The sequence below is a fragment of the Aulonocara sp. 'chitande type north' Nkhata Bay genome, linkage group LG12, assembly GCF_057382095.1.
Source record: "Aulonocara sp. 'chitande type north' Nkhata Bay isolate Kocher_YH1m ecotype deep benthic linkage group LG12, A_spYH_male_GT1.1, whole genome shotgun sequence".
Classification (NCBI taxonomy): domain Eukaryota; kingdom Metazoa; phylum Chordata; class Actinopteri; order Cichliformes; family Cichlidae; genus Aulonocara; species Aulonocara sp. 'chitande type north' Nkhata Bay.
The window spans coordinates 34,251,556-34,275,505 of NC_141355.1; the positions used below are offsets into that span (position 1 = coordinate 34,251,556).

A 23,950-nucleotide genomic window follows, 5' to 3' on the forward strand; every position below is an offset into this window, starting at 1 on the left:
TTTTGTTTACAGTTATTGTCATTGTCATTAACACATTTTTTAAAAAACAAAAAACAAAAATATATCTAATTTCTCAAGTATTTCGGGTAAAAGCAATCAAAGCAACGAATCATTTCTTTTGTGGGATGAAAGAAAATCTAATCAGTCACGGACTATTTTCAATATAAAAAAGTCACAAATGTAACCCATCTCCATACAGTCATCTTAAAATGTATTTAATGCAGTCCATGTAGTGTATAAACATACAGTTAAGTACACTTGTCATGAGTGCATACAGTACACAGAAGCATGATACACTGACTATAGTACAAAATCTTTCTCACTATGGGGGAAATATCAGTCTGACAGACTTTTATGCTTCCAGGCTCTCCAATATGCAAATATGGAAAGAGTTTCCAGCGAAAGGGTCTTTGTAGGTGTATATGTGAGCCATGCCATCAACATCATAGAAGGACACCTCTCCTCTGTCATAGTCCAGCTGGATTCTTATCCTTTGGAGTCTCTTCTTCACTGTCATAGCTTGACAAAAACCATTACAGCATTTTCCACTGCCATATAGCAAACACCAGACTCCAAATTCAGGTGAAGCAGAATGCTCTCCCTTCCTGTTAGATGACTCTTTAGTCAAACCAATATTCCAGCGAAGATGGTCTCCCACCTCCACATCCCAGCTGTGTTTCCCTGAGCTAAAAACCTTAGAGCCAAAATCATTAAAATACTGAGTGTTTCTCTCTGGATTGTTGAAAAGCTGCTGCTTTGTGTCTCCAAATCTCACACTGGTCAGAACATCAGACAGACAGAGAACTGGGTGTGCAGTGTTTGGGTCCAGAATGAAAGGACTGAAGTGGACCTTCTCCTTCATCTTCTCCCACACTCTGAAGGACATGTTGCCCAGGTGTTTGGCCACATCTATCAGTGCTCCTGAGACCAGCTGTGGATCTGACACTGAGCTCTGGGCTCTGGCTCTGCTCTGAGTGTCTTTATAACTGCTGAGGAATGGCACACTGTGTTTCTGCAGCTCTTCTTCAACAGCAGAGATGCTGTCTGACAGAGAGGAGATCTGCTCCTCAATCATCTTCATCTCTCTGCTGATAGTCCTCCCCTTCTGCTCCTCTTCCTCCCTCAGAGCTGCCAGTCTGGACTCCTCTTCCTCTTTCAGGAACTGCTGGAGCTTGTTGAACTCTGCTCTGATCTGCCTCTCTGTGGACAACAGCTGCTTCTTGGAGTGTTGAATCACTTTATTGTATGTTTCCTCCACTTGTTTGTATTTGTTCCTCTTGTCCTGCAGAGACTTTAAGTCAGATTTCAGCTGCTCCTTCAGGTCACTGACTGCTTCTTCTACAGGAACCACTTTGTGACTCTGGTGGAGAGAAAACTCACACACAGGACACACAGCTCTCTGCTCATCCACACAGAACAGTTTTGGTCCTTTTGATGTATGTTGCAAACCACCGCCACTTCTTTTTCTTTTTCTGTCAGATATGATTCAGATTTCTGTCTCAGTGCAAAGGAGTCAGCAAGTTGTTTCAGTGCAAAGTTGACAAATAGAACATCTTTTGAAGATTTTCTTTTACAAACTGGACAGTTTTTGTTTTTAGGTTGTTCTCAGGATTTGCTTTTACTTAAATAAAGTATAAAAATGACAGAAAGATGGAGAAATCTGAGTTGGTTTAGTCTGTTGAGGAGGATTTCAACTGACAGATACTAAACCAGTTTTACAACATTTTTGCTTTTCAGCAACTGCCACAGGAAACACTTTCCCAGCATGACCTTAACAACAACATCAACATGCATAGAAAATAAAGAAATCTTTTTACATTTTTGATCAAATCCAAATCAAGACTGAACCAAAAGAGAAAGTGTAAAATGCTAAAAAAGAAAAAAGAAAAAAAAAGAGCAGTCATGTTTTAATCAAGGTGATACAAAAGTCAGAAACAGACAGATTGTTACAAAATGCCAGCTGTCATATCGAGACAGTCTAGTCTGCCCCAGGGCCAACACAACACAAGCCAACACAATTTGCCGTGGGTGTGAAGACCAGGACCACCCGACACAGGAACATATTCTTTCCCCTCACCATCTCCCTCCTAAGTCTCACATTGCTTCACACTGCTAGACTACAATAGATGTGTGTGTGTATTGAGTCATTTACATATTATTGTGATCCAGTAGAGACACCATCTACCGGAAACAAATTCCTTGTATGTGTTTGAGCATATGCTTGGCCAATAAACGCAATTCTGATTCTGATTGTGTTGAGAAAATATCAACTTTGTCTCCATCTTGTGGTTTTTGCAGGAACAAAACTGTTCACAGTTGCGTCCACATGATCAGGTTTTATTTCAGTACATCAGGAGTCAGTGTTTGGTGAAATTATAAGTAGTGTGCATGAAGGTTGTGCTGTCCATTGGCAGGATGAGATAATTATTAAGCAACAACATTTTTTTCTGAACATTAAAGAGAAATCTCAGTTTCAGATTTTTATTTTTTAATTTTTGGAATTTTGGAATCACCTCACAACATGCTGGGAAAGGCCTAGCAGGGTAGACAAAGTTATTAAAGGAAAACAGAAAATCACCACTTCAGATCCACTGTCCCCTGCATAAATCAAGTCACGCTCCCTCCCAGTGTTTCATAGTGCCTGGGACGTCATGGGCCAGATTGTAGCAAAGCCACTCCAGACAGAAGAATAACCAAGTAGATCACACGTGGATAAATAGGTGAAAACTACCTGTAGCCATTTCCTTTGACTGTGCTGGGTTCCTCATGTAGTTTGAAGTGACCAACAAAATGTTGGACTTATTATTAGTTGTTTTAGATATTGTAATGTTTTATTGTTTCTGTACTGATATATTGTTTTACTTAGTGATTCATAGTTTTATTCTCTGAAATGTTTTGATTCTATTGGCATGCTGGGAATTCACTCACTTTTTCTGGTGATAGAATTTGTTTACATGTTTGTTTAGTGGGGTTGGTTGGCTTCCTGCAGTTGTCAGATATGTCTTCTCATGTTTTTCCCATTTTTCATACAGTTTTAGTAATGTTTTTAATAAATAGCCAGTTACGGCACTTAATCTGCATTTACTGTTTTGGCTTCTTATTGAAGCCTCTGTGTTATTTACCCTGGTCTTACTGTTTTTATTTATTTATCCTATTTTTCTATTCCTTTCAAATGTGTCTGCTAGTGGATCTCTGTGACACCGGATGAGGCAAACAGAAACCTCTAAGTTGCTCTAATAAGTTTTCTTTGTCATGTACTGTGTGCAGTAGGCAGGAATGGTGGAACAAAAGGTGAACTTCTCCTGTCAAATACTAAAGTTGTTCCATAAACTACTCGTGTTTTATGCTTGTCTCTGTGCAGTGTGGACCACAACAACACAAAATCACCTAAATTGATTTTTGTTTCACGTTACAGAGGCAACTTGCTGAACAGTTCTGTGATCAATATTCTAACATGTCAGCTAAAAATAAAATAGAAATGAGAGTTATAATAACTTTTGATTCACTGAAACACTGAAACTCAGAGTGAAGTGTAAAAAATAAAATTAAAGCCTTATTATAAAACATCAGAAGATCAAACTATCAGAGATGGCTGCCTGCTGCTAGTGGGGCAGAATTTGTTTTTAGCTCGTTCCCTGAATCTTCGCAGGCAGCTTAAACAGAAGCTATGATGGCATCTCAGAGACACAGGATCTCCGAAAGTCTCACAACAACATACATGGCAGCATGTCAGGAAAATTTGTTTTGCAGTCCTGTTTAGGCGTTAAATGTTTTTAAAGAAATATTATAAAATCTGACCTTCAGCTCACATCTCTGCAGTTTTGTTCATACAAACTATCTTCAGCTCTGTGTAAATATTTCTGTAGGATACGTCTGAATTTTATTTTTACTCTTAAACAACATATGTTAGAGTTTATAAACATACAGGTGTGAGAATGTCAACTTTATCAACATTTGCATTTGATTTCTGTGAGGATCAGACCAAAGTGAGAATCAGTGACTCCATCAAAGCAAACTGCACAAGTCTTCTCTGATATGCAGTTTAAGAGAGCTGAGGTTACATGTGAATGTTTGTATTTACAAACCAACAGAAGTAAATGATCATTTATTCTAAGGAGTCAGTAAATGTTTACACAACAATCAAAGTGAAGTTTCATGTTAAATAAATCTGAACCAATGACTGAATGTGTCTGAAAGCTGATTTACAGTCAAACACAAAAACAACAGAATCACTGAATTTGATTTATTTCACTTCACAGAGACATTTTGTGATTTTCAATAATCAATTGAAATGGCTGAAATGAAGATGCTGCTGAAGTAAACATATTGTAATTTTATCTGTTTAAACATTTTTAACCTGCTGATGAGACAGTTTCAGAACTTAGAAGTCATTTCTTTGAATTTGGAAAACTGTAAAGTAGACATGTTACTATAAAATGTTATTTAACTGAAAACAAGATGCTGATATTCAGGATAATTTAGATCTTGTAGTTTTAAAGTTGACTCTTGATGAAATGACACAAGTTTAATCATGAATCCTTCTTTAAAGAAGAGTCACAGTTTGCTGTTCACACTCAACAACTTTGAAAAGCAAAGAAATCATCATCATTTAGATTTTAAAATTAATAAAATATTTACATAAACAACATGAAAAATATTGTGAAAATATTAATTTAAAAGAAAGAAGAATATTAAAAGCAAAAATTTCTTACAGAACCTCGAGTGGGTCAGATTTTCACAAGAAAAAGTTCCTTTGGTTTCATTGAATTGCTGATAGTTCCATTGAATCAATAAAATAAAATAAACTCATAATGAAGTTAAACAGTTTGATTAATAATTTCACTAAACTTAAGCTGCTGGACTGAAAAAAAAAACAAACAAACCCAAAAACAAAACAAGACAAAAAGAAACAAAAAATCCCCAAACAGTTAAAATAAAGAATCACTTTACAATCAAATCTCAGTCTGACAGATTTTGATATCAGAGGTTTTGCCGTCTCCTGCCTTTCCAACACTGAAATATGGGAAGAGTTTCTCAGTGAAAGTGTCTCTGTGAGTGTAGATGTGAGTCATGTCTTCAGGGTCATAGAAGGACACCTCCCCCCTGTCATAGTCCAGCAGGACTTTGATCCTCTGGAGACTCTTCTTCACTGTCACAGTCTGACCAGCACTATTAGTGTATTTTCCACTGCGATGCATTAAACACCAGATTCCACATGTTGGTGAAGCAAAACGCTCTCCCTTCCTGTCAACTGACTCTTTACTTAAACCTACAGTCCACTCAGGATGGTCTCCCACCTCCACCTCCCAGCTGTGTTTCCCTGAGCTGAAGCCCTCAGAGCCAAAAACAGTGTAATACTTAATGTTTCTCTCTGGATTATCAGGAAGCTGCTGCTTTGTGTCTCCATGTCTCACACTGGTCAGATCATCAGACAGATAGAGACAGCAGTTTGCAGTGTTTGGGTCCAGAATGACAGGACTGAAGTGGACCTTCTCCTTCATCTTCTCCCACACTCTGAAGGACAGGTTGCCCAGGTGTTTGGCCACATCTATCAGTGCTCCTGAGACCAGCTGTGGATCTGACACTGAGCTCTGGGCTCTGGCTCTGCTCTGAGTGTCTTTATAACTGCTGAGGAATGGCACGCTGTGTTTCTGCAGCTCTTCTTCAACAGCAGAGATGCTGTCTGACAGAGAGGAGATCTGCTCCTCAATCATCTTCATCTCTCTGCTGATAGTCCTCCCCTTCTGCTCCTCTTCCTCCCTCAGAGCTGCCAGTCTGGACTCCTCTTCCTCTTTCAGGAACTGCTGGAGCTTCTTGAACTCTGCTCTGATCTTCCTCTCTGTGGACAACAGCTGCTTCTTCATGTGTTCCCTCACTTCATTGTATGTTTCCTCCACTTGTTTGTATTTGTTCCTCTTGTCCTGCAGAGACTTCAAGTCAGATTTCAGCTGCTCCTTCAGGTCACTGACTGCTTCTTCTACAGGAACCACTTTGTGACTCTGGTGGTGAGGAAAGTCACACACAGGACACACAGCTCTCTGCTCGTCCACACAGAACAGTTTAGGCACTTCCTCATGTTTACTGCACACCACTGTTGATGATCCAGATTTCTGTCTCCCAGCAAACAAATCAGCAAGTTCTTTCAGCGCAAAGTTGACATGAGGACAATCCTTTGAAGATTTTCTTTTACAAATGGGACAGTTTTTGTTTTTAGTTTGTTTCCAGAATTTCTGCAGGCAGCTTGAACAGAAGCTGTGGCTGCAGCTCAGAGACACAGGATCACTGAAAGTCTCTGAACACACATGGCAGCTCAGGAAATTTTCAACAAGTCCGAGTTTCTCAGCCATTTGATCTTTAAGTATTTTTAACTCACCAAATTAGTGTCTCTTGAACTTTCTGATTAAAATCCTCCAAACGTGTGTCTTCAGCAGAGATCTGACTCCCTGCAATGGCGTCTCAGCTCAGTTCAAAAGTGCCGGAATTTACTTTCATTTTCATGAATCACGATCACGTGTTAAATTGAAACACGCACATAACACTTGTGTCCGTCAGAGGGCGCTGTGTGTGTCATTCAGATAGTTTTCAGTTTCTGCTCCTTAAAACGACACCAAAGTGAAAAATGTAGAAAATCTTGACTTCTCCTTTTTAAAAAACGAAACCTAAATAGAACATAAAAATGAGACAAAGGAGGTGAAGCTGTGGTGTTTCAGAAGTTCAAGTAGGAAAAGTCAGCTTGTTCTCAGAGTTTTTATCTGCAGTTTGAACTAAAGTTTTCGTTGCAACCAAAGACATAAATTTGGATTCATCACAGGGTTTAGATTGTCAACCTGCCAGACCTCTGCTCTCACACTCAAAACAAAGAAAAATTCTTGACCTTCATGAACATGAAGCAATAATTCTGAGTAAAATGCAGCTGAAATACATAAAATCAAAAGTTTATTTTTTCAAATAATACATCATTAAAATATGCTTGTTATAAACTAAATATATACCAGTGAATACATTTATACATTAATAACCACCAAACACAATATCTGCTTTTGCTACCTGGGCTGTGGCCTCAAACCTGCATAAGATTTTAGACCTTTAGACTCCAACTTTCAAGTTTGTCATGAACTGAAATGTGATGAGATGGTGATGTCACCAAAATAATAATGAAAAATAAATAGAAGATTCACAGTGGACACTGAGAAACCAGAAATGCTGATAATGAAAAAATAAACAAACTGATATAAACTTGTTGATATGACATTAAACTGTGACAACACAGAAGAATTCAGTCACATGTCACAAATCAGATTCTGGTCAAAGTCATGTTTAAGGTACTACTGCCTTGAAGTTGTCAATCACATCCACTTTTTTATGAAACAGAACAAAGTAGATCTTTTATAAATGCATTAAATGAATCCATGACAAGACAACAAATACTTTATTTATTCCAGAGGTTGTGACATTACTGTGTTAAAGCAGCCAATTTCACGTACAAGGTCTCTCTAATGGTGTGAGATCTAGCAGGTGTCTAGTCACAAAATACATTTAACAAGTATTTTGATCATTCACTTAAAGAAGCAGCAGCGCTCTTAAGACTTTTCTGTGACTGATGAAGTCAGACAGAGTTTGTGTGAGAAACCAGAGTTAGGCTGTTGTTGTTAGGCTGTACAATAAATGCACAAAGTCACATATAACAGTGTTAGGCCAATGATGATATTTTAATATTCTTCATAGAAATGAATGTATGAAACAGTGCATTAGTTTATGATTCATAAAAACATATTCAAAACCACAATTGTTTAATTAATGGAGAGATCACTAAATGGCAGCAATAAATACTTGATTAAATAGGCCGATGCTAGTACTGGTTACCTTGTGTAGTGGGGTGTAAGTAAACTGTGTAATTTGAATTAGCATTAGGAGACTTATACGGTAATTTTTTACAGAAGCTTAAACTGATGATGATGCAGCCCATCAGCTTTGATGTTGAGGATTTAAGTATTTGGGAGTACTGCTAGACTCAAAATTACCCTTCAAAAAAACACGTTTAAAAAGTAGTGAGAACTGTAAATGTTAATATACTGAACTTTAGACATATCCGCACATCAGAAAAAGCAGTGATTACATTCCTGCACTCTATGTTACTGGCTCATATTGAATACTGTATTACAAGTTGGTCCTTTACCAGTCTTGTTGCTATTGGGCCAATCGAAGTATGCTACAAAAGAGCATTGAAAATATTAGACAAAAAACTTTTGTCATACAACCATTGTCAAATTTTAGATAAATACAAGTTTCTAAATTTTACTAATTACAAATTATTTAAAGTGTAACATAAACAGTGAAGCTGGAGGATGAACGTTAACTTTTTTCGACTTGATAAAAGTTAATGTGAGGGTTCCCGATGGTTTGGGACAAATGCAATCACATGGCAGGATGCTGTAAACGGACCGAACTTCAGTCAGGAGAACAACTGAGATAATCCATCCACAATAAATGAATAACATCACTTTATACATTGAGCAAACCAGAACTTTTACATAAGGCAGGATTGAAAGTGGTTTTGGAGAGCTCATTCACAAACTATGATGTTATAGTGATGATTCCCACAATTTCAGCTGCAGCCTCCTCTTGTCTGAAGCTTCTGCCTCCTGCTCTCCACTCTCTTGTTAAAAGACAATAAGAAGACATACACGACAGAAATAGTGAGCCAGAAACCAACAGATTACCCACATGATAGCCTCAGACTCCTCAGTGTTTCAGTGTGTCTGACCACCTAAAAAGCAGGTGTCCAAAAGCAGTGTTGCCTCACAGCAAGAAGGCCCCAAGTTCATCTCCATCACCTGGGCCTTTCTGTGTGGACTTTTCATGTTTGTGTGGGTTCTCTCCGGCCTTTTTCCCACCTCCACTTGATATCTACAATATGTTATTTGTCTTTACCAGATGGTGCTGCTGGGCTGTCGTTCAGATACGATATTATTTGTGTGAGTAGTTGCCCTCAAAACAAAAACAAAAAAGGAAAAGAAGTAAAACATTTTGACAACTCATGTTTTACTTTATCTTAATATGGCAAAAAAAAAAATGAGACTAAGAATCTGAAGTGTATCTTACGTATTGAAGAACAATGCAATCAGTAGAGGTTGGCAGATCGATCCAAGTATTGATAGTATCGATACCAACTCTGGTATTGCTATGGGATCAAGTCTACCATGGTAGGATTGATGCTTTGTTTCTATCCCCACATATTTGTATTAAATTCATGCATTTTTTGGAGATTAAAATTATACCTCAAACATGCAGTCTGAGGTATAATTGTTACATGCCACGACAAGTGGCACTGTTATTCCTCTGTTTCTCTTGTCTTTCAAGTGTAAGGCCTGTATCTATTGGCCCATTTAAAGTTAATTGGTATGTGTCTATTGGCTGATCTGTGCACAGTAGGTCAATCACTTGCCAGGGATCATTACAAAAGGGCAGCTGCCCAGCTGGTTGGACCTGCTTCTGACTCTCTCTGTGTTTCTGTGTGTGATCTTAAGGTGTAAATCTCAGCTTAAAGCTCACAAAACTATTTCAACACAGCAAACAGCTAAAACAGGAAATAACAGCAGGTGAATGGATTTAAACACAAAGTGTGGATCTTTCATCCGATGTCACGTAAGTGGACATGCTGTCAGGAGCTGAAAGCCGACACCTCACAGATTCTGCAGCTGCAGGTTTCGTCACTCTAAGACCAAAATTCACTGAACCAGCAGCAAAAGAAGATCAAAACTACATGTCGCATTTAAAAAATTGTTATGAATTTCCCTCTTACTTTAGCTGTTCTGCTCCCACCAGGATAAAAATCACACTTTTTGTAGAGCAGGGTCTCCTTTACACGCGCTGTGACAGTTTCACGCTCTGGCGGGCAGCTACCTGCTCCCGGATAGAAATCCTGCTCACGCGAGTAAATTGACTTTTAACAGCCCAAACGAGGACGGGGTCCTAATGTGAGTTACTCTGTGGCAGCGACAGAAATGCTGTTTTAAACTGTATTTGTTTACAATTTGAAAAATAAAGTTTGCTGAATTCATTGTTAACAGTTATTGTTTGTGTGCAGCTGTGGAAATACAGACAACTGTCACTGGATTATTTAATGTTGAAGAAATCTTTAAACCAGAGGATTCTAGTTCTGAAGCCTCTGCACTACAGTGACACCAGAGAGCAGAGACATTTTAACCAGTGGAGTTTTGGCCAGATTCTTTCCCCGCAGGAGAGCTTTGTGGGTGTTGGTCGAGGCCTGTACTGCCCTCTCTCCCCCTCTGAATGTGTGGTGGTTGCAGATGACACACAAGACTCAAACTTACAGACACTACAGCGACCACATCAGCAGATTTGATTGGATCATAAAAAGACAATTTGCTTTATCGCAGCAGGATTATGGATTTGAGCTGATCAGACTGACACTGACCTGAGGTGAAAGTGAGATTAGACATTTTATTTGTTTATTTAAAATATTTACAGATGAACTTGGCTCAGTCTTAGTGTTCTGTTTATCTGTTAAGTGAAGTCATTTCTAACATTTAATGATTTACATTTAAAAATGGGATAAGTGTAAATGTTTACAGTGTAAACATTTTTACTAGAGAACAAAATCTGAACTTTGTCTCCATCTTGTGCGTAAATATAATATACAAATAAAACATCACTATTATAAAGCTGCACCTTCATCTGAAATCTCTGCAGCTTTGTTCATTCAAACTATTTTCTGAGTTTGTAAACATACAGATTAGCTGTGAGAATGTAAAGTTTATCAATGATCACATTTGATTTCTGTCTGGGGTTAAATGTGAATGTTGGTCTGAAAAAAAGATTTAAAATGTAGCTGCTTAAAATCAATTCTTGATTTTATCAAATCTGCTGATTGTTTCAATAAAACAGCTTCAGCACAACAAGAATATTTACAAACTAATAGAAGCAAATAATCTTTTATTCTAAGGAGTCAGTTAAATGTAAACACAACAATCAAAGTGAGTTTCCAAGTTAAATGAATCTGAACTAATGACTGTGTCTGAAAAGCTGATTTACTGTCAAACACAACAACAACAGAATCACTGAATTTATTTATTTCACTTCACAGAAACATTTTGTGATCTCAATAATCAAAGAGAGCAGTTAAAGAATAACATTGAAGTACAAATCAAAGGTAGGTGATTCATTGAAACACTGAGGCTGAGAGTGAAGTTTGAAAATCAAATTAAAACCTAATTATGAAACATGAGAAGATCCAGAAATCTTTCAAACTGTGAGAGATGTCAGCTTCTGATTAAGGTTAAAAACAACACAAGAAAGAACATTTTTAATGAAATCAATCAAGTGTAGTTACACTGATGAGACAGCGTCACAACTTAGAAGTCATTTCTTTGAATTTGGAAAACTTTAAAGAAGACGTGTTACTTTCAAATGTTATTTACTGAAAACAAGATGCTGATAATCAGGACATTTAAATCTTGTAGTTGTAAAGTTGACTCTTGCTGATGTTTAATCATGAATCCTTCTTTTAAGAAGTGTCACAGTTTGCTGTTCACACTCAACAACTTTGAAAAGCAAAGAAATCATCATTCAGATTTTAAAACTATCAAAAATATTTACATGAACAACATGAGAAATATTCTGAAAATATTAATTTAAAAGAAACAAGAAAAAAATGTAAAAGTTTCTTACAGAAACTCGAGTGGGTCACAAGATTTTCACATGAAAAAGTTGCTTTGGTTTCATTGAATTGCTAATAGTTCCACTAGATCAACAAAATGAAATAAAACCTGATAATGAAGTTAGACAGTGTGATTAATAATTTCCCCAAAATTAACCCTGCTGCTGTACTGAAAAAACAGTTAAAATAAAGAATCACTTTACAATCAAATCTCAGTCTGACAGATTTTGATATCAGAGGTTTTGGCGTCTCCTGCCTTTCCAACACTGAAATATGGGAAGAGTTTCTCAGTGAAAGTGTCTCTGTGAGTGCAGATGTGAGTCATGTCTTCAGGGTCATAGAAGGACACCTCCCCCCTGTCATAGTCCAGCTGGACTCTGATCCTCTGGAGACTCTTCTTCACTGTCACAGTCTGACCAACACAATTAGTGTATTTTCCACTGTGATAAACTAAACACCAGATTCCATATTTTGGTAAAGCAGAACACTCTCCCTTCCTGTCAACTGACTCTTTAACTAAACCCACAGTCCAGCCAGGATGGTCTCCCACCTCCACCTCCCAGCTGTGTTTCCCTGAGCTGAAGCCCTCAGAGCCAAAAACATTGGAATATTTAGCGTTTCTCTCTGGATTATCAGGAAGCTGCTGCTTTGTGTCTCCATTCCTCGCACTGGTCAGATCATCAGACAGATAGAGACAGCCACTTGCAGTGTTTGGGTCCAGAATGACAGGACTGAAGTGGACCTTCTCCTTCATCTTCTCCCACACTCTGAAGGACAGGTTGCCCAGGTGTTTGGCCACATCTATCAGTGCTCCTGAGACCAGCTGTGGATCTGACACTGAGCTCTGGGCTCTGGCTCTGCTCTGAGTGTCTTTATAACTGCTGAGGAATGGCACGCTGTGTTTCTGCAGCTCTTCTTCAACAGCAGAGATGCTGTCTGACAGAGAGGAGATCTGCTCCTCAATCATCTTCATCTCTCTGCTGATAGTCCTCCCCTTCTGCTGCTCTTCCTCCCTCAGAGCTGCCAGTCTGGACTCCTCTTCCTCTTTCAGGAACTGCTGGAGCTTGTTGAACTCTGCTCTGATCTGCCTCTCTGTGGACAACAGCTGCTTCTTGGAGTGTTGAATCACTTCATTGTATGTTTCCTCCACTTGTTTGTATTTGTTCCTCTTGTCCTGCAGAGACTTTAAGTCAGATTTCAGCTGCTCCTTCAGGTCACTGACTGCTTCTTCTACAGGAACCACTTTGTGACTCTGGTGGAGAGAAAACTCACACACAGGACACACAGCTCTGTCTTCATCCTCACAGTACCAGTAAGGGACGTCTGGATGTTTATCACACACCACCTCCTCCTTCTCTTCCTCCTTCTCGTTTTCTGTCTCAGGTGAGCTCTCACTCTGCCCCTTAGCAAAGGAGTCAGCAAGTTCTTTGAGAGCAAAGTTCATGGATGGTTCATCCTTTGAAGATTTTCTTTTACAAATGGGACAGTTTTTGTTTTTAGTTTGTTCCCAGAATTTCTGCAGGCAGCTTGAACAGAAGCTGTGGCTGCAGCTCAGAGACACAGGATCTCTGAAAGTCTCTGAACACACATGGCAGCTCAGGAAATTTTCCAAAAGTCTGACTTTCTCAGCCATTTGATCTTTAAGTATTTTTAACTCACCAAATTAGTGTCTCTTGAACTTTCTGATTAAAATCCTCCAAACGTGTGTTTTTCAGCAGAGATCTGACTCCCTGTAATGGCGTCTCAGCTCAGTTCAAAAGTGTCGGAATTTACTTTCATTTTCATGAATCACGTGTTAAACTGAAACACGCAGATAACACTTGTGTCCGTCAGAGGGCGCTGTCACAGTCATTCAGATAGTTTTCAGTTTGTGCTCCTTAAAACGACACCAAAGTGAAAAATGTAGAAAATCTTGACTTCTCCTTTTAAAAAACGAAACCTAAATAGAACATAAAAATGACACAAAGGAGGTGAAGCTGTGGTGTTTCAGAAGTTCAAGTAGGAAAAGTCAGCATGTTCTCAGAGTTTTTATCTGCATTTAACTAAAGTTTTCGTTTTAGCCAAAGACATTAATTTGGATTCATCACAGGGGATTGTCAACCTGCCAGACCTCTGCTCTCACACTCAAAACAAAGAAAAAATCTTGGCCCTCATGAACATGAAGCAATAATTCTGAATAAAATGCAGCTGAAATACATGAAATCAAAAGTTTATTCTTTTGAAATAATACATCATTAAAATATGCTTGTTATAAACTAAATGTATACCAGTGAAGTTAATTTCCTTTGATCAGATTCAATTAAAGATTACTGTATTACTGTAAACTGACTACATCCTGTAAGTAGTTCGAGTTCAGGGACACAGAATCTCTGAATGTCTCTGAATACATTACAGTTCAGAAAAGAAGGAAGTGTTTACATGCAGGTCCAGTAGGAGATGCAGAGGATGGTTTGGGTCCATTATCCACAGCAGCAGTCATCAGGATGGAGGGATCCAATCAGGTTGTATAAACCGAATTAATGAAATATTCCGTTTTGTTTTTTTTTAAAACAATCCTAACCTCGTTACTTTCAGCAAATAAAATATTTTACGTAACGTGGAGCAACATGTGTATGGTATACCGATTATTGGCCATGATTGTAGCATAACTATCCACACAAAACACAGGCTTTATTCAGACCATGACATGTGAATTAAGACAATAACTATGGTGTTATACTTGGTTAGAGTTGTAGGGACTCCCAAAAACTTCCTTGAGGTGACCGTTTTTGTGATTTGACACTATATAAAAAATGAATTGAACTGAATTCTCTCTCTCAGTAACTCAGAGACCAGTTTCCCATGAAAAATCTGTTTTCTGCATTATTCGCTTGTTTATTTCGCACCAGTCTACAGAGAAGTAAAAGTGAAAAGTAGTCGTCCAAAAAATTAATCAAGCAAGAGTAAAGTAGTTGGTAAAAAAGACTAATCAAGTACTGAGTAACTGGTTGTAATGTCTGATTTATTTTTCACCTTAAAAAAATGCTATCATACAAACAAACAAAAATAAATAAATAAATGAATATACAAATGTTAGTATTTTCAAATAGAATATGTAAAAACATTAACAAAATAAGGCACAAGATCCAGAATTTCCAGATTTCAGTTTTTCACAACATAAAGCTTTTTAACCAATAACTACAATAAATAATATAAATATATGAACAGTACAAACCATTTCCAGTGACAAGATGTGCTGTATACATTATATTCACTTTTACTCCAAATGGCACAGCAGCCTCAGAAAAAAACACATTAGAACGAGGCAACTTCAACATATGTACATACAAGGTAGCTCACTTTACCATAAGTTGTGTGGGTGTGCATCAATTTCTGCATATTTATCAAAAATGCACTATTTCTTCACTCTATTTCACACAGGAAGGTCATGGTTGAGCTTCAGGAGCAGTTTGCTCTCAAGGTTCTTGCTGTGAAGCTGTAACTGTTCAGCAGTGAACAGGAGTCTCACACAGTCTTTCACAAGCTCCAGATGCAGGAAGAGCTGTATTGATTTTGATTGACAGCTTCTTGATGTGAGGAAAGCAATAGATGAGGGGTTGGCAACCCTGGGCACTCTAACCACAGCTGGCACTGATGGCACGACACGCAATGACTTAATCTGAAAACGTGCATTAAAAATAAATATCTACGGCCAGGCCAGCGGTGCACATCGCAAATTAGCTCGAGTAGACATGTTAGTTGTGCCGCTTCTTAATGACAGTATCTTAGCTAACAACCCCAACTACCAGATTCAACTTGTAATTGGCTAAAAATCACTTCGCCTACCGGTGAGAGACGTTACTAGCTGGCAGTTTTTCACGCAATGTTGAAACGTCCACACTCCAACACTTCAAATGGTAAAAATGGTAAAATGGCCTGTATTTGTATAGCGCTTTACTAGTCCCTAAGGACCCCAAAGCGCTTTACACATCCAGTCATCCACCCATTCACACACACATTCACACACTGGTGATGGCAGCTACATTGTAGCCACAGCCGCCCTGGGGCGCACTGACAGAGGCGCTTCAAGCTTCAGGTGCTGCCCACTCAGCGCAGCATCAGCACCACGGAAATACACGGATACATCCGAAGACTCAAGACAGAAATCACTATGCATGTTCAGGACTTTCGGGTGTATGGACCAATGTTTTCTTTTCTGATCAAGTCAGAAAGCTTTAATGAGCAGCTGGATGTGTCTCTCTTTAACTGGCTGGACACAGAAGACATCGAAATGCAGCTGATTGAACTGAAAAGCTCGACTACCTGACAAGTCTTAAGAACATTGCATTATTGACAGTATTTGGCTCTACATATTTGCGTGAGGAGATTTTCTCTCACACGAAGAGTGTTCTCAGCGCCTCCCATAGCTGTGGGAACGCTAGACACTCAGGAACCTGTGTCTCTGAGTGGGAGACCAGAGATCACAGACCAGAGCAGGGTCTCCTTTACACGCGCTGTGACAGTTTCACGCTCTGGCGGGCAGCTCCCTGCTCTCGGATAGAAATCCTGCTCACGCGAGTAAATTGACTTTTAACAGCCCAAACGAGGACGGGGTCCTAATGTGAGTTCCTCTGTGGCAGCGACAGAAATGCTGTTTTAAACTGTATTTGTTTACAATTTGAAAAATAAAGTTTGCTGAATTCATTGTTAACAGTTATTGTTTGTGTGCAGCTGTGGAAATACAGACAACTGTCACTGGATTATTTAATGTTGAAGAAATCTTTAAACCAGAGGATTCTAGTTCTGAAGCCTCTGCACTACAGTGACACCAGAGAGCAGAGACATTTTAACCAGTGGAGTTTTGGCCAGATTCTTTCCCTGCAGGAGAGCTTTGTGGGTGTTGGTCGAGGCCTGTACTGCCCTCTCTCCCCCTCTGAATGTGTGGTGGTTGCAGATGACACACAAGAATCAAACTTACAGACACTACAGCGACCACATCAGCAGCAGCAGTTTGATTTGATCCTAAAGAGACAATTTGCTTTATCGCAGCAGGATTCTGGATTTGAGCTGATCAGACTGACACTGACCTGAGGTGAAAGCGTGATTAGACATTTTATTTGTTTATTTAAAATATTTACAGATGAACTTGGCTCAGTCTTAGTGTTCTGTTTATCTGTTAAGTGAAGTCATTTCTAACATTTAATGATTTACATTTAAAAATAGGATAAGTGTAAATGTTTACAGTGTAAACATTTTTACTAGAGAACAAAATCTGAACTTTGTCTCCATCTTGTGCGTAAATATAATATACAAATAAAACATCACTATTATAAAGCTGCACCTTCATCTGAAATCTCTGCAGCTTTGTTCATTCAAACTATTTTCTGAGTTTGTAAACATACAGATTAGCTGTGAGAATGTAAAGTTTATCAATGATCACATTTGATTTCTGTCTGGGGTTAAATGTGAGTGTTGGTCTGAAAAAAAGATTTAAAATGTAGCTGCTTAAAATCAATTCTTGATTTGATAAAATCTGCTGATTGTTTCAATAAAACAGCTTCAGCACAACAAGAATATTTACAAACTAATAGAAGCAAATAATATTTTATTCTAAGGAGTCAGTTAAATGTAAACACAACAATCAAAGTGAGTTTCCATGTTAAATGAATCTGAACTAATGACTGTGTCTGAAAAGCTGATTTACTGTCAAACACAACAACAACAGAATCACTGAATTTATTTATTTCACTTCACAGAAACATTTTGTGATCTCAATAATCAAAGAGAGCAGTTAAAGAATAACATTGAAGTACAAATCAAAGGTAGGTGATTCACTGAAACACTGAGACTGAGAGTGAAGTTTGAAAATCAAATTAAAACCTAATTATGAAACATGAGAAGATCCAGAAACCTTTCAAACTGTGAGAGATGTCAGCTTCTGATTAAGGTTAAAAACAACACAAGAAAGAACATTTTTAATGAAATCAATCAAGTGTAGTTACACTGATGAGACAGCGTCACAACTTAGAAGTCATTTCTTTGAATTTGGAAAACTTTAAAGAAGACGTGTTACTTTCAAATGTTATTTAACTGAAAACAAGATGCTGATAATCAGGACATTTAAATCTTGTAGTTGTAAAGTTGACTCTTGCTGATGTTTAATCATGAATCCTTCTTTTAAGAAGTGTCACAGTTTGCTGTTCACACTCAACAACTTTGAAAAGCAAAGAAATCATCATTCAGATTTTAAAACTATCAAAAATATTTACATGAACAACATGAAAAATATTCTGAAAATATTAATTTAAAAGAAACAAGAAAAAAATGTAAAAGTTTCTTACAGAAACTCGAGTGGGTCACAAGATTTTCACATGAAAAAGTTGCTTTGGTTTCATTGAATTGCTAATAGTTCCACTAGAACAACAAAATGAAATAAAACCTGATAATGAAGTTAGACAGTGTGATTAATAATTTCCCCAAAATTAACCCTGCTGCAGTACTGAAAAAACAGTTAAAATAAAGAATCACTTTACAATCAAATCTCAGTCTGACAGATTTTGATATCAGAGGTTTTGGCGTCTCCTGCATTTCCAATACTGAAATATGGGAAGAGTTTCTCAGTGAAAGTGTCTCTGTGAGTGTAGATGTGAGTCATGTCTTCAGGGTCATAGAAGGACACCTCCCCCCTGTCATAGTCCAGCTGGACTCTGATCCTCTGGAGACTCTTCTTCTCTGTCACAGTCTGACCAACACCTTTAGTGTATTTTCCACTGTCATATTTTAAACACCAGATTCCATATTTTGGTGAAGCAAAACGCTCTCCCTTCCTGTCAACTGACTCTTTAACTAAACCCACAATCCAGCCAGGATGGTCTCCCACCTCCACCTCCCAGCTGTGTTTCCCTGAGCTGAAGCCCTCAGAGCCAAAAACATGGGGATACTTAGTGTTTCTCTCTGGATTATCAGGAAACTGCTGCTTTGTGACTCTACATCTCACACTGGTCAGATCATCAGACAGATAGAGACAGCAGTTTGCAGTGTTTGGGTCCAGAATGACAGGACTGAAGTGGACCTTCTCCTTCATCTTCTCCCACACTCTGAAGGACAGGTTGCCCAGGTGTTTGGCCACATCTATCAGTGCTCCTGAGACCAGCTGTGGATCTGACACTGAGCTCTGGGCTCTGGCTCTGCTCTGAGTGTCTTTATAACTGCTGAGGAATGGCACGCTGTGTTTCTGCAGCTCTTCTTCAACAGCAGAGATGCTGTCTGACAGAGAGGAGATCTGCTCCTCAATCATCTTCATCTCTCTGCTGATAGTCCTCCCCTTCTGCTCCTCTTCCTCCCTCAGAGCTGCCAGTCTGGACTCCTCTTCCTCTTTCAGGAACTGCTGGAGCTTGTTGAACTCTGCTCTGATCTGCCTCTCTGTGGACAACAGCTGCTTCTTGGAGTGTTGAATCACTTCATTGTAAGTTTCCTCCACTTGTTTGTATTTGTTCCTCTTGTCCTGCAGAGACTTTAAGTCAGATTTCAGCTGCTCCTCCAGGTCACTGACTGCTTCTTCTACAGGAACCACTTTGTGACTCTGGTGGTGAGGAAAGTCACACACGGTGCACACAGCTCTCTGCTCGTCCACACAGAACAGTTTAGGCTCTTCCTCATGTTTACTGCACACCACTGTTAATTTCTTCTCTCCCTTTTCTGTCTCAGATGATCCAGATTTCTGTCTCCCAGCAAATGAATCAGCAAGTTCTTTCAGTGAAAAGTTCACAAGTGGACAATCCTTTGAAGATTTTCTTTTACAAATGGGACAGTTTTTGTTTTTAGTTTGTTCCCAGAATTTCTGCAGGCAGCTTGAACAGAAGCTGTGGCCGCAGCTCAGAGACACAGGATCTCTGAAAGTCTCTGAACACACATGGCAGCTCAGGTAATTTTCAAAAAGAGCTCTCTCAGCCATTTGATCTTCAAGTATTATTAACTCACCAAATTAGTGTCTCTTGAACTTTCTGATAAAAATCCTCCAAACGTGTGTTTTTCAGCAGAGATCTGACTCCCTGTAATGGCGTCTCAGCTCAGTTCAAAAGTGTCGGAATTTACTTTCATTTTCACGAATCACGTGTTAAACTGAAACACGCACATAACACTTGTGTCCATCAGAGGGCGCTGTCAGAGTCATTCAGATAGTTTTCAGTTTGTGCTCCTTAAAACGACACCAAAGTGAAAAATGTAGAAAATCCTGACTTTTCCTTTTTAAAAAAACGAAACCTAAATAGAACATAAAAATGACACAAAGACGGTGAAGCTGTGGTGTTTCAGAAGTTCAAGTAGGAAGAATCACAGTGGACACTGAGAAACCAGAAATGCTGATAATGAAACATAAACAAACTGATATAAACTTGTTGATATGACATTGAACTGTGACAACACAGAAGAATTTACAGGCACATGTCACAAATCAGATTCTGGTCAAAGTCATGTTTAAGGTACTACTGCCTTGAAGTTGTCAATCACATCCACTTTTTTATGAAACAGAACAAAGTAGATCTTTTATAAATGCATTAAATGAATCCATGACAAGACAACAAATACTTTATTTATTCCAGAAGTTGTGACATTACTGTGTTAAAGCAGCCAATTTCACGTACAGGGTCTCTCTAATGGTGTGAGGTCTGGCAGGTGTCTAGTCACAAATTATATTAAAAGGTATTTTGATCATTCACTTAAAGAAGCAGCAGCGCTCTTAAGACTTTTTCTGTGACTGATGAAGTCAGACAGAGTTTGTGTGAGAAACCAGAGTTAGGCTGTTGTTGTTAGGCTGCACAATAAATGCACAAAGTCACATATAACAGTGTTAGGCCAATGATGATATTTTAATATTCTTCATAGAAATGAATGTATGAAACAGTGCATTAGCTTATGATTCATAAAAACATATTCAAAACCACAATTTTTTTAATTCTGGAGAGATCACTAAATGGCAGCAATAAATACTTGATTAAATAGGCTGATGCTAGTACTGGTTACCTTGTGTAGTGGGGTGTAAGTAAACTGTGTTAATTTGAATTAGCATTAGGAGACTTAAACGGTAGTTTTTACACAAGCTTAAACTGATGATGATGCAGCCCATCAGCTTTCATTGGCATTACATGATTTACAAAATGACTGAATGACTCATGGCTGTGCCTTAATGTTAAAAAGACTGTATCAATGTTTTTTAGTAAACCTAAAACTACCGTGGCTGCAGTAAAAGTTTTCTTGGGTGCACAAAAACGAATTAATGTTGAGGATTTAAGTATTTGGGAGTACTGCTAGACTCAAAATTACCCTTTAAAAAAACACGTTTAAAAGTAGTGAGAACTGTAAATGTTAATATACAGAACTTTAGACATATCCGCACATCGGAAAAAGCAGTGATTACATTCCTGCACTCTATGTTACTGGCTCATATTGAATACTGTATTACAAGTTGGTCCTTTACCAGTCTTGTTGCTATTGGGCCAATCGAAGTATGCTACAAAAGAGCATTGAAAATATTAGACAAAAAACTTTTGTCATACAACCATTGTCAAATTTTAGATAAATACAAGTTTCTAAATTTTACTAATTACAAATTATTTAAAGTGTAACATAAACAGTGAAGCTGGAGGATGAACGTTAACTTTTTTCCACTTGATAAAAGTTAATGTGAGGGTTCCCGATGGTTTGGGACAAATGCAATCACATGGCAGGATGCTGTAAATGGACCGAACTTCAGTCAGGAGAATAACTGAGATAATCCATCCACAATACGAGGTTGGACATTAATATACTGCAACAACATGGGAATAGAGCAGCTGCAAGAAATTTCAACATTAATGAATCAATGGTACGGAAGTGGAGGAAGCAAGAAGAATGAGTTGAGTAAAGTTTGATGTGACTGCTTTGTTTCGCTTGGTGCACCTTATGTATGAAAACAGACCCGTTCATCGACAGTGCGCCTTATAATCTGAAAAATATGGTACATAAAATTTGTATGTAATGTATTTGTAATTAATTTTAACATGTTTATCATGATGAAGACAATCTGTGACAGGTGAACGTAATAATTATACTCTGAGATTTAACAAAAAAATATGAGGGTTAGTTTGTGTGTTTTGGAAATGTATTACACAGGAAGTAGAAGCAGGATCAAGGATGAGTTAACAGCAAATGGCAGTGACAGCTCTCTGCAGACTGTAGTTTATATGACTCACTTCAAAGTTTGCCTGTTGTAATTATGAAATTAACTATCAAAATATAGCTGCCAAGCTAACAAAATCAAATCAGAAGCATCATGCACCACTTCATGTACTGACAAATTCTGCAAATAGAAATGCATGATGTTGCTCATTTCTTAATCGGGTTTATTCAGAACGTGTGAATGAACTCATGAAGAATCTTAATGTAACAGTGACCTGTGTCTAAATGAATAACATCACTTTATACATTGAGCAAACCAGAACTTTTACATAAGGCAGGATTGAAAGTGGTTTTGGAGAGCTCATTCACAAACTATGATGTTATAGTGATGATTCCCACAATTTCAGCTGCAGCCTCCTCTTGTCTGAAGCTTCTGCCTCCTGCTCTCCACTCTCTTGTTAAAAGACAATAAGAAGACATACACGACAGAAATAGTGAGCCAGAAACCAACAGATTACCCACATGATAGCCTCAGACTCCTCAGTGTTTCAGTGTGTCTGACCACCTAAAAAGCAGGTGTCCAAAAGCAGTGTTGCCTCACAGCAAGAAGGCCCCAAGTTCATCTCCATCACCTGGGCCTTTCTGTGTGGACTTGTCATGTTTGTGTGGGTTCTCTGCAGCCTTTTTCCCACCTCCACTTGATATCTACAATATGTTATTTGTCTTTACCAGATGGTGCTGCTGGGCTGTCGTTCAGATACGATATTATTTGTGTGAGTAGTTGCCCTCAAAACAAAAACAAAAAAGGAAAAGAAGTAAAACATTTTGACAACTCATGTTTTACTTTATCTTAATATAGCAAAAAAAAAAATGAGACCAAGAATGTGAAGTGTATCTTACGTATTGAAGAACAATGCAATCAGTAGAGGTGGGCAGATCGATCCAAGTATTGATAGTATCGATACCAACTCTGGTATTGCTATGGGATCAAGTCTACCATGGTAGGATTGATGCTTTGTTTCTATCCCCACATATTTGTATTAAATTCATGCATTTTTTGGAGATTAAAATTATACCTCAAACATGCAGTCTGAGGTATAATTGTTACATGCCACGACAAGTGGCACTGTTATTCCTCTGTTTCTCTTGTCTTTCAAGTGTAAGGCCTGTATCTATTGGCCCATTTAAAGTTAATTGGTATGTGTCTATTGGCTGATCTGTGCACAGTAGGTCAATCACTTGCCAGGGATCATTACAAAAGGGCAGCTGCCCAGCCGGTTGGACCTGCTTCTGACTCTCTCTGTGTTTCTGCGTGTGATCTTAAGGTGTAAATCTCAACTTAAAGCTCACAAAACTATTTCAACACAGCAAACAGCTAAAACAGGAAATAACAGCAGGTGAATGGATTTAAACACAAAGTGTGGATCTTTCATCCGATGTCACGTACGTGGACATGCTGTCAGGAGCTGAAAGCCTACACCTCACAGATTCTGCAGCTGCAGGTTTCGTCACTCTCAGACCAAAATTCACTGAACCAGCAGCAAAAGAAGATCAAAACTACATGTCGCATTTAAAAAATTGTTATGAATTTCCCTCTTACTTTAGCTGTTTTGCTCCCACCAGGATAAAAATCACACTTTTTGTAGAGCAGTGTCTCCTTTACATGCACTGTGACAGTTTCACGCTCTGGCGGGCAGCTCCCTGCGTTCGGAGAGAAATCCTGCTCACGCGAGTAAATTGACTTTTAACAGCCCAAACGAGGACGGGGTCCTAATGTGAGTTACTCTGTGGCAGCAACAGAAATGCTGTTTTAAACTGTATTTGTTTACAATTTGAAAAATAAAGTTTGCTGAATTCATTGTTAACAGTTATTGTTTGTGTGCAGCGGTGGAAATACAGACAACTGTCACTGGATTATTTAATGTTGAAGAAATCTTTAAACCAGAGGATTCTAGTTCTGAAGCCTCTGCACTACAGTGACACCAGAGAGCAGAGACATTTTAACCAGTGGAGTTTTGGCCAGATTCTTTCCCTGCAGGAGAGCTTTGTGGGTGTTGGTCGAGGCCTGTGCTGCCCTCTCTCCCCCTCTGAATGTGTGGTGGTTGCAGATGACACACAAGAATCAAACTTACAGAC

At 38.5% G+C, this 23,950-nt stretch overlaps 3 protein-coding genes and 1 pseudogene across 3 annotated transcripts; all 4 read right to left on the bottom strand.

The window, feature by feature from the left end:
• Positions 1–352: 352 nt before the first annotated feature.
• On the bottom strand, positions 353–3,829 carry LOC147317890 (E3 ubiquitin-protein ligase TRIM35-like; annotated as a pseudogene).
• A 182-nt stretch (positions 3,830–4,011) lies between these two features.
• LOC147317891 (nuclear factor 7, brain-like) lies at positions 4,012–6,460 on the bottom strand. The gene has a single exon (XM_086312979.1). It carries the CDS (start codon positions 6,345–6,347, stop codon positions 4,953–4,955), a length of 1,395 nt encoding a protein of 464 aa, XP_086169105.1. The 5' UTR covers positions 6,348–6,460; the 3' UTR covers positions 4,012–4,952.
• Positions 6,461–11,078: 4,618 nt separating this feature from the next.
• LOC147317892 (nuclear factor 7, brain-like) lies at positions 11,079–13,513 on the bottom strand. The gene has a single exon (XM_086315314.1). The coding sequence runs from the start codon at positions 13,311–13,313 to the stop codon at positions 11,886–11,888; it is 1,428 nt and encodes a 475-aa protein (XP_086171440.1). The 5' UTR covers positions 13,314–13,513; the 3' UTR covers positions 11,079–11,885.
• Positions 13,514–17,379: 3,866 nt separating this feature from the next.
• LOC147317893 (E3 ubiquitin-protein ligase TRIM35-like) lies at positions 17,380–19,831 on the bottom strand. The gene has a single exon (XM_086315315.1). It carries the CDS (start codon positions 19,611–19,613, stop codon positions 18,195–18,197), a length of 1,419 nt encoding a protein of 472 aa, XP_086171441.1. The 5' UTR covers positions 19,614–19,831; the 3' UTR covers positions 17,380–18,194.
• Positions 19,832–23,950: the final 4,119 nt, after the last annotated feature.

Excerpts from the sequence above, each read along its gene's own strand:
- LOC147317891 (XM_086312979.1), bottom strand. The coding sequence starts at position 6,347 with ATGGCTGAGAAACTCGGACTTGTTGAAAATTTCCTGAGCTGCCATGTG.
- LOC147317892 (XM_086315314.1), bottom strand. The coding sequence starts at position 13,313 with ATGGCTGAGAAAGTCAGACTTTTGGAAAATTTCCTGAGCTGCCATGTG.
- LOC147317893 (XM_086315315.1), bottom strand. The coding sequence starts at position 19,613 with ATGGCTGAGAGAGCTCTTTTTGAAAATTACCTGAGCTGCCATGTGTGT.